The 11,179-nt window shown below is 33.8% G+C and overlaps 1 protein-coding gene across 1 annotated transcript in view; it reads left to right on the forward strand.

Annotated features, from left to right (window-relative positions):
• The window catches only part of LOC107292474 (CUB and sushi domain-containing protein 3), a gene marked incomplete at its 5' end in the record, with an annotated part of 196,708 nt that overhangs the window by 179,582 nt on the left and 5,947 nt on the right, over window positions 1–11,179 (forward strand). Inside the window, 3 exons of the mRNA XM_015821564.1 lie at window positions 2,117–2,275; window positions 7,370–7,482; window positions 9,852–9,939. Of these exons, the coding sequence (XP_015677050.1) occupies window positions 2,117–2,275; window positions 7,370–7,482; window positions 9,852–9,939 (360 nt within the window). The remainder of the gene's footprint in view (window positions 1–2,116; window positions 2,276–7,369; window positions 7,483–9,851; window positions 9,940–11,179) is intronic.

Raw genomic sequence — 11,179 nt, forward strand, 5'->3', positions numbered from 1 at the left:
AAACTGTTGTTGATTAGAAAGAAAATATGTTAAGAGGGGACATTGAAGTAAAAGAAAAGTAAAAGAAACAGAAAGAACTAAAGTTTATAAGGAGGAGAGACCCATTTGTCCCAGAATGGACAAAAATACCTGATTTTGTAAGAATTTAAGGATATTTGGGTACAATATACTCAAATAATTCTTCATATGGTTTGCTATTATAAATATGGATTTAAAAGAGATAGAAAAGAACAGATCTTACTGGACAAAATAGAGTAAGAATCATTGTAATGTGGATCTAATAGCGAATGATATAAAAACAATCTTACACTGATCTACAAATGCAAATTTTCTGATGTCTTAATAAGTAAAAGGGACATCAAGTAATAAATTGAAGATTGACTTGGATAACTTTCTAATCTTGGATTTACAGGAGATATATTAAAGTTGTGAAGGAATTTCTGCAAAGAAATAAATCAATTTTTGACACTATTTAAAAGAACTGAAGATTGATAGTCTTAAAAGTAAAGGGGAAGGGAGGCAAAATTGATTTATTTGATCAAAGTTAAAATATATATGTTGTATTGCTATTAGCTCTTAATGGATTTTTTTTTTATTAGGATGGAATGATCAGGCTTTAAAGATTTGTTTATAGGTAACATGGGTCGGACACGACTTCGCAACTAACAACAACAAACATATAAGATATGGAATGAAAAGAGGATTTTTGCTATATTTTAAAATTAATAAGTTATTGTGTTGAAAATAAAGAATATAAAACTGTTTTATTTGATTAAGGTTATACTATGTGTGCTATTTCTGGTAACACTTAATGATCGATTACAGATTAGGACTGAATGACAAGGCTTTATAATTTAGAGATAGATGAGATATAGGAAGCTCTTTTGTTGAAATATCAGAGAAGGTGATAAATTACTGAAATTGTACTGTCTTGAAGGGGGAAGCATTTATCTCTTTTTCTCTGCACTTTTGGTTTTCTTTTTTATATTTTCTTATTTTTTATCTTTGTATTTGGAAGCTTCAATAAAAAAAATATTAAAAAATAATGTGCATTAGAGAGAATATCTTCCTTTTTTCCTTTTTCTTCTGTGTTTCCCAGTGTTTAATAGCAGGACTTTCAGGATATCTACCAACATTGCTATATTTTTTAAAGGAACTAGTCACTTACCCCTTATTTTTTTCTTACAGAATTACATATTGAATTATGAATTAATTTAAACATTATTTCATCATTCCTTAATCACAGTTTTTGATTCCATGATAATCTTTTGATTAACTTAACCTCCAAGAACCATTTTTTTTTCTCCCAACTGGAGCGGGAATCGAACCACCTGGGAGATCCTATTTGGAAATGAAAATTTCAGGACAAGCCATAGCTGAGGGAGGTGTTACTTTAAACATGTCAAAAAGAAAATTAAATCAAGGAAATATCTGCATTTATGTTAGTTTTCTGACAAAGATGCAGAGAAAAAACATGAGCTCCCTCCCACCCTCCCACCCCTACAGAACTTTTTATAAGTTTTAAAACACATTCTTATCCCTGTAATATACAAGCTCTTTTGCTACACATTATTGTAAGTTCTATTTTTGGTATGAAATCTTCTTATGTATATTCTGTTTCTTCTGAAATTATAATTTTGTATGAACTTCTGAAAAGAAAGCATGTTTTCCCCCCCTGTAATTGGTATTTGAGCCATTTTTGATGAACCCATCTAATATATATACCAAGTAGATCCACTTAACATACAGCCACTAGACATAATGTCTGCACCATGCAGCTATCAATTAAGTGTGTAATATTATTCTTAATTCTTTTTATAGTAAAATTATCTTACTTTCACTTTGATAACTGAAAAAGTTGGAGAAATAGTTGGTACGGAGATGTTAAAATTCTTGAAGATACTAAGCTGTAACATATAGCTGCATATCACTTATATGTAAAATTTCAGAAAACTAAGAATAAAGAAAAAGGGATTTCCAGGATAGAATTCTGTTGCTCAACATTTCTCAAGTATTTTTTTAATGTTCTAATCTCATTTTAAGTAGCATTATTGTAGCTCTAATGTTCTTATTGTTTAATGATCTTTAATGTTTGGACTTTATTTTTATTTTGCAGTTCCTGATGACGTGTTTGCTCAGAATTACATATGGAAAGGATCCTACAATTATAAAGGCAAAAAGCAGCCAATGACCTTGACCATTACTCATTTCAATGCATCATCTGGAAGAGTGAATGCGACCCTTACTAATAGCAACATGGAGTTGTTGCTTTCAGGTAGGAACAACAATTATAAATGTCTCTATTTAATTCTCTTAACACGTCTACCAAAAGTCTGATACCCATTTCATGGAAGTGATGATCATTGTAAAGCCCTTCACAGGTGTGGATATTTGGTGTTGGATATTTTCAAGACAGTCTTATTCAGGAAGAATCTCACTGCTCCATGTGATTTCGTATGGAATAATTGTGCTTGACATCCACACTGAAAGTGATCAGCACCCTAAACACTCAACACACTCAAATGTCTCTCCTAAAAGGGTTTCATAAAATGGTAAATACAGGCCTCTTCAGGAAAGTGCTTTGATCTGTCTGATGGTAGTAGCAGTTTTAATTATAGTTTAATTAAGGGGATTTGTTGATATTGGTCCTACAAATATTTTGCAGTTGTTCCGTTGAATTATTCTAAACAAGAATTGTGAAGTGGCACACACATACATTTAAGAATGCAGCATGGCTTAATCATTTTATTTCTTGTTCTCTCTTATGCATAGAAGCTGGCTGCATGGCATTAGACCTGCAATTTTCTTTTAACCCTAAACTGGGAACTCAATAAAATATCTATTTAGATCTGCATTAGGTCCTCATGATAGATTATGGCCCTTAACCTTCAAGAAAGAAGCCTTTTATGATCAGTGAATTGATTCAGGATAATAGTAAACACAACATCCAATCAATGTCAACCACACTGACATTTCCTGCTTCATTGGAGCTATTATTATTTATGAAGTTTAGGTTTGAGTTTTGCGGAAATTCTTATGTTGAAATGTTTTACTGAAGGGTGGTTATTTCTGAATTGACATGTTTAGAATTGCATTGTGAAATATGCTAATCACAGGATTATATCTTCTATTCAAAACAGTGGTACCATTTAATGGCTATTGAGAAAACAGACATATGAACCCACACTTGACTACTTGAAGAAGATCGATTTGAACAATTATGTCAGATATTTGGTTCTTATATAAAAATGGAAAGCACAGTTTGGTATTTTTGAGTATTTAATTGTCTGTAATTCCCTGCATTGTAGAGGACAGTAGATAATGACTCTGTGGAAAGCATTAAACAAAGTAAAGCCAAAGGGTTTCTCAAAGACTTGTCATGGTTGTCTTTGTGAATGGATATTTGCATGTATGCATGGACCATCCATCCACCATAACAGCTGGACAAACAAGTATATAAGTAAATTCTAGGGATTTCAATATAGAATCTCGGCCCTTTGATAAGCTTTTGTGACCTCAGAGTATAGATCCAGTTTGTATCATCATATAATTTCACAGGCCTATTAAATGAAGACCAAGCTCTTTGTCATTTCCTGCCTAAGCAGGGGATTGGACTAGAAGATAATGTCTCTGATTACTACATAGGTATCACCTCAGCAGAAAAATTGTCCTGGAATATCTTAGAACGAGTACTGGAAACTAAGTCCCCGTGTTTGATCTTGTATAGTTCTCAAACTTTTTTCTTCATTACCCCAAAGTGTTTAATAGAAAGTCTTATTAAACTTCAAGGACTGGGCGTGAGTTTTTTTTTCCTTAAGCACGGTTGTAACTTTGAATTGTCACTAAATGAATGATCATACTCAGAGACCACCTATATTAGAAAAACAACATCATTGAATGATAGTTCTATCATTTCAATAAATTTTGGTCTTAACTGGAATACTTTGGAAGAGTTTCAAATATATTTTAGTACATGTGGCAATCCTTAAGTCACCTTAAATGTCCCTGTTTTGCTGGGTAAAAATCACTTTTACCCAATTCTGGATAATTTACCCAAAGTTGGGAACTACTGAAGAAAATGTTTCTTACAATTTTGCACATATAAGTTGACCATGTTCAAGACAATGGATATAAAGGATATATCTGAAATAATACTTTGGCAAAGAAAAAGAAGAATACAATCCTACTTTTTGCTTCTGGATAGCAACAGAAACTCCAAAAAAAAATCTTGATCTCATCTTTTACATTGTAAAACCATGCAATGGCATTAAACTGAGATTTGATTAAAATAAGAAGTCTTCTGTAATGTTCAAATTGTTTTCATTCGGAGCATGTATCTACTGTAGATTGATGTAATGCATTGCAGATGCATTTTTTAAATCAAGCATGGTGCAGTAGATTTTTTTGAGTGCAGCTGTATCTTGATTAAGAAAAATCACAAATACAAGTAAATAATGCCTTACACCTAGAGTTACACACAGTTAAATATAGTCCTGTTTCAGGAAGGATGATTAATCACAGGAGATCTATTTTACAGAAAGAGAGGTATATATCTTTGGAGGAAAACGTATGAATGTTTTAGAGAAAACCATCAAATGTGAGTTGGAGTTTCTGATTGCAGATCAGGCATATGCAGCAATTTTTCTTTAAAAAATCTTTAAAAATCATATATTTAGTAAATTTACATGCTGCCCACCTCACTCTTAGGTGATGAGCAGCAAGACTGGGCTACTCTAATATATATTTCATGTTTGGTTGGTTTTGTTTGGGTTTTGTTTTATTTTGTTGTTTTTTTCGGGTGCTAATTTGTATGCTATCCTTTAACTATGACAGCTATACTTGACAGCTAACATTTGAATATTCCCACGCACAGACATCTGGATTCTTGGAAACTGCTACTTTCCAAATGGAAACTTTCCAGAAATGTAATTTCTGAATGAGAAGAATGTCTCAGAGCAGCATTGGATGGCTCCTTGTGCAAGTCCATTTGCTGTTGATCCTTACAGTGTCTGCAAGAGTGCTCAATCATAATTTGTCAGAAAGAATAATCCAAAGAATTCTTCAAGGAAAATGATTCATTTATCTTGTTAAAACCTGTCAGTTTAACTTCAGTTTCTAATCATTTCCTGAATTGAGTAATTCATTGGCAAAGAAAGGAGACATCTGATAGTAGCTGAATATCTGCTTCCTTTTGGCCACTTAAACTTAGACGTGAACAATATTGAGAAATACATCAAAATACAATGTAGCTGTAAGGTCTGATACTAAATACAAAGCAAGTGGCTGATCTGCTATCCACTGATAGTTGCCCCAATAATACAGAATTTATTTCTTAAACTTTAAACTTGAAGATATCCTGTCAAGATAGCTAAGGACAGGGGTTTTGTTGGTATGAATCCACTCAAATTTACTAGATAAATAAGTATCCTACCCATTTATAAAGAACACATTGATAAACACTCCTAGGATGTCATGTTGAAATATAAATCATATATTTTAAGTGAATTATTATTGAAAGTTGTACTATGTTTTTCTCAACATATCTTTGTGAAAATGCATTTTAGCACAAATAACAGCAAAATAAAAAAAGATTAAATATTATGATGATTCAAAGACATTCTTAAATAAACCTTACTCTAGACATACCATCATATGTAAACAATTTAATTGATTAAGTGCCATCAAGTTAGTGTTGATTCTTAGCAAACATATATATATATAAATTTTCTCTAGGAGCATCTGTTCCCAACTTAGTCATTCAGATTTTCTAGTGGTACATCTATTACTGAAATTAAGTCCATCCATCTTGCTGTCTTATCAACCCACAAATTTCATAGTCCTGGCTTTTTCCCAAATTGAAAGCATCAGGAATTCACCTAATCCTTTTTTCAAATAAAGCATGTCCCTGATTTATGGCCATCTCCTAAATATACAGTAACCATCCTTTAGAGCAGGGGTGTCAAACTGCCGGCCCACGGGCCGGACACGTCACACAGAAGCCACGTCCACCCCATTGCCGGCAATGGCAAAACTGTCACAATACGTTGCACAATGTCATGTGACATTGCTAGTTTGACATGTTGAAGCATACTAGTCAAGGTTTCATCTCTGCAAAGCTAAGAAATTGTGGTCTAAATAACATCTTAACATGGAGGCTGAGAATGTTGTTTGGTCTTCAGCTACTATAGTAGATTTAGCAAACTATCTTAGTGTTTTGCAGAAGATCAGTGTGGTGCAATGAACATTGAACAAGGGTGCTTTTCCATGAATTTTTGCTAATGGCTCCAAATTCTTTCTCTATATGCATTTGGGTTTCAATTTGTCCCTTACAGTATTCCTGAAGCAAGTTGAAATTACTCTTTGTAAATGAATACACCAATGCATACCTATCTTTAGCTCAAGACTACCTGTTATTTTACTATCTTATTTTATTATTTCCTTTATATCCTGGATTTTTTTCCTGGATTATAAGATGAGAGAGAGAGAGAGAATGAAAGGGAAAGAGAAAATGAATGAATGAACTTGGGTTGTAAGCTTCTGGTGATAAGTGGGAACCTGTACCTGAGATTTTCAGATTCTAGTATAAACCCGGTTTAAGAAAGCACTATAATACCTTAAATCTTTTTTCACCATTATTATTACAGTGTACACAAACAAAACTCTGTTTTTGTTTCCATAAACCCTTTACCTACCTTCCTTCCCTTGAATAAAATCAAATATAAGCTAAACTACAGATAATTAAGCCGCCCTGAGTCCGAAAGGAGAAGGGCGGGATATAAATGGAATTAATAATAATAATAATAACAACAACTTGCTAGAAGAAAAATTATTGGAAAGATTTTTGACACTGATTTCAGTAAACCTGAATTTGTAGCAAACTTAGGTTGGGTGTGCACAGTGTTTTGTGTGTGTGTGTGTGTGTGTGTGTGTGTGTGTGCAGGCATATAGATATATATTTCTGTTCAATCATGTCTAATTCTCAGAGACTGCTTGGGCAAATCCCTGCTGTTTTCTTAGCAATCTTTTTCAGAAGTGGTTTGCCAAGGCCTCCTTTTCTAGAGAAAGTGATGGATCAAGGTCACTAAGCTGGCTTTGTGCCCAAGGTATTAGGCCTCCTGGGTTTTGCCTGATGCCTTAATCACTATCTTAAGTTGGCTCTTGTGGATGTTATGCTTACTGAAATGACTCTGGAACTGACCATCTTCACAACATGCAATTAAATAAATAGGTATGGTTTTTTTAGTTACTTAAAAAGATGGGTCAGATATAAATCTTTGACCCTTGTGCTTCCCCTTTGCAAAGATGGTCTAAAGAGGATGATTTTGGTTTGGCTTTACTGGCTCAGATCAACTATGTTTATGTTTTACAGGGGTGTATAAAAGTCAAGAAGCCCGTTTAATGCTCCATATATATCTCATTAAAGCACCATACCATACTTCTGTGAACAAACTGAAAGACGACAAATGGGCAATGGATGGCTTTGTGAGTACTGTATACTTCTGGCAAAATCCAATGTCTTAATAGAAAATGATGGCTTGTGCATGAGACCAGAAAGAAGTCATTTTTTAAAAAATGAAAATTTAATTAGGAATGTTGAAAAATAGGCTTGCACAGGCACTTGCGGACAAGACAAGAACAAATGTTGGCATTATAGGGTAGTGGCATTCTTAAAGGTCATGGGAAATGTCATTGATTGGATTCAAAGGTAGACCAGCATGCAGGCGAAAAAAATTAGCACACATTATGGATGACTACTTTCTTTCTTGCCAATATATTTGCATTAGAAAATCGTGTTCTTACATATTCATAGAATAGATACACATAGAAAGGGTATACTAAGTTGCATTTCTGAGTAATGGTATAGCTGTTTTATACTTACCAAGGCTATCTTACATTATGCAGTGCCAAGATTGATTAATAAGGAAAGAGGCAACACAAGATGATCAAAGGCTTGGAGATTAAAACATATGAAGAACAGCTGCAGGACTTGGGTTTGGCTGGTCTAAAAAAGAAAAAGAAATAGGGGTGACATGATAGCAGTATTCCAGTATTTGAGGGGCTGCCACAAAGAGGAGGGCGTCAAATTATTCTCCAAAGCACCAGGCGGCAGGACAAGAAACAATGGTTGGAAACTGACCAAAGAGAGAAGCAACCTGGAATTAAGGAGAAACTTCCTAACAGTGAGGACAATTAACCAGTGGAACAGTTTGCCTTCAGAAATTGTGGGCGCTCCATCACTGGAGATTTTTAAGAAGAGACTAGACAGTCACTTATCTGAAATGGTATAGGTTCTCCTGCTTGAGCAGGGGGCTGGACTAGAAGACCTCCAAGGTCCCTTTCAGCTTCTATTCTGTTCTGTTCTGTTCTATTTTAAACATTACAATTAGAAAATGGGAATAATACCCTAGATTTTCTTTCAAGCAACTATGTCCACATCAGCCAATGCAGTACTTTATCAGTGGTTAGTACTTTGCAAAATAGAAACCCAGATAAGTGTGCTTTGTTTCTCTAGCAAAATATACTATTACTTTCCAGATTGATTATAATGCTAACTTTGTAGTAGTTAGTAGTGCAACTAGATTACATTGTATGTGATCATATAGAAGCTTTACATTTCTTTAAGCTTTGTAGTTGACAAAACATCAACATGCAGTGTTATTTATAACTACGTACAGTAGTAGTGCAATACATATTAATAGATTAGAGCAGCAATATTGCAAAGATAAACTAAAGTGTGATGTGATAAATTTTCTATTGGTAACCTAATACAAAATATATTGGTTTGATTTCAGCTAGTGTTAAAACTGTTATACTTTTAAAACTTTTAACAGTTTTCAAAACAAGAAAGAATTTAATATATTTTTTTTAAAAAAAGATTAAAAAATAGGCTAAACTAAGCACTGAATTTCAATGACAAATGCCCAGGGACACAGATTCTCATCTTTGCAGATTTTCTAAACACTGCAAGAATTGACACCATAAGGCCTTCCTAAAGGGGGAAGCAATACAGAAGAACAATGCTAGAACAATATATTTCTGACTGGAGGGATATCTTAAATAAAATCAAAGCTAGATTTTATTTGTGGTCAGACCAAACAGGAATCTTAAAACATTGTTAACAATCTAGGTGGCAATAGCTATCTGAACTGACTGTTCCAGATAAAAATTGGCTAATACTTAGAAAAGAAAGTAAATACTAATGACAATCACATCCATATTGCCTTTAAAGTTGTCATGAATCAAACTCAACTAAAAATAGTCTTTGCTACTACAGAAATGTAAGATTATTTATTAGATGTTAAAGTTAGCTATTTTGTAAGCATAAAAACAGACAGATGAAAAACTTTTCTCTAATTGCTGTATACATGATTTGAAATACTAATACAATTATACGACATTTAAGGCCAAATAAGAGAAGATAACAAGCAAAGATTTTAAAAGTTCCCTGACTCTATTACCAATAAGAATAGTAGATTTTTCCTTTTTTTCCCCATATTCTTCATATGTATATTCTAGATCTTTATGTACTGTTTCCCTATTTTTCTCTTTCCCTTTTTTATTCTGTTTTTAATTTTTTGAGTATCTTTTAAAATAAATGCTTCCAGATCATCATGGAGAAAATCTATCAATGTGATTGCTAAGGGCTGACAATGACTTGATGACACATAATCAACTGATCACTTCCAGATCAAAGGAATCTAATATCATTAACAATAACAAAATGTATAAGTAGCTGAATGAATTAAGTGATTTTCCCCCCAGATTGAATCTAATAAGCTTCTCAAGTTGTTACTGTGAATATGCACATGCATATTTATTTTACATATCCTTCTTTTTATTATTCTACATAGGTTTCTGCAGAACCTGATGGTGCAACTTATGTTTTTCAAGGATTTATTCAGGGTAAAGATTATGGTCAGTTTGGACTTCAAAGATTAGGTAAGCTGATGCTTTTAATTTAGACATAGTTAGTCATTTGAAATCAACAAAGATGGGCCAATGGAGTCTTCCTACAATTACTGCTTCTGATAAAAACTTGTTCCAATTCTGGAAGGCAATCTACATGTATATTTTTTACTTAATGTGGAGATGTTTAGAGATTGGGAAGAGTGATAGTACATCTCTTGCTTCAATAATTGAATCCATTTGAATTATGAACGACTTTTTTTCTGATAGACTCACTGATACTATTTCAAGAAAAGCTAATTCCAGTCATACACTGGAAACTGAAAGTATCTATGTATGACACTTTTTCCCATAGCCAAACTGCACTAAATTAATTTTAAGTTTAGACTCCAAAATATTTTGAAAGAGGGATGGTGTTGTCATCCAAAGTAAATTAGAAAATACATGATCTGGGGTAATTCAGTATGTGCCTAAAGCTTATATGGTGATGTTAAAATGCACATTTGTTACTTGCCCCATTGCCAATCCTACATACTCCCTTGATGGGCAACCTAGTTAGATTAGATCAGTGGTGGGGAACCTATGGCACGGGTGCCAGAGGCGGCACTCAGAGCCCTCTCTGTGGGCATGCGTGCCATCGCCCCAGTCCTAGGCCTTCAGCTGGGTTTTATAAAACCTTTTCGCTTTAGGCCTCCGCCGCCATGTGCAAAAAAAAAAAAGGTTCAATCAGTCAATTTCAACTTCTCGTGGGAAAAAAAAAAGATCTTGCAAAGTTGGAATTGATTGATTGAACTTTTTAGTCCCACCCAGTCTGCCGTTACCACCGCAGCCACGCCCAGCCAATGGGCCATACCCACCCGGCACTCGACGATGCATAAGTGGGTTTTGGGTTGCAGTTTGGGCCCTCGGTCTCTAAATGGTTCGCCATCACTGGATTAGATAATGGTCAGTTATCTGTATTTAACCAAAGTTCTGCTGATGAGAACGTATTTCCAGCATTCTCATCATCAGATACACTGAAACTATAAACTATGAATAGTCTCAAATATTAGTTGAATGTATAATTCAGTAAGGTATTTTATTTCATCACAGTTATGTACAATGGAAATTTTTCATTTTCATTTTGCAAGCTTGTTGAAATGTTATGCTTATTTCTGTACTTAAGTGGCTTAATTATAACTTTGCTGTTCAAAATTACGGTAGACATCTTCTCCCTTCAAATTCTTATAGAAAGTTTGTGCTCAAGGAAAGGACCATTTGTGTGTGTGTGTGT

The sequence above is a fragment of the Protobothrops mucrosquamatus genome, unplaced genomic scaffold (genome assembly GCF_001527695.2).
Source record: "Protobothrops mucrosquamatus isolate PMUCROS unplaced genomic scaffold, P.Mucros_1.0 scaffold1352, whole genome shotgun sequence".
Lineage (NCBI taxonomy): Eukaryota > Metazoa > Chordata > Lepidosauria > Squamata > Viperidae > Protobothrops > Protobothrops mucrosquamatus.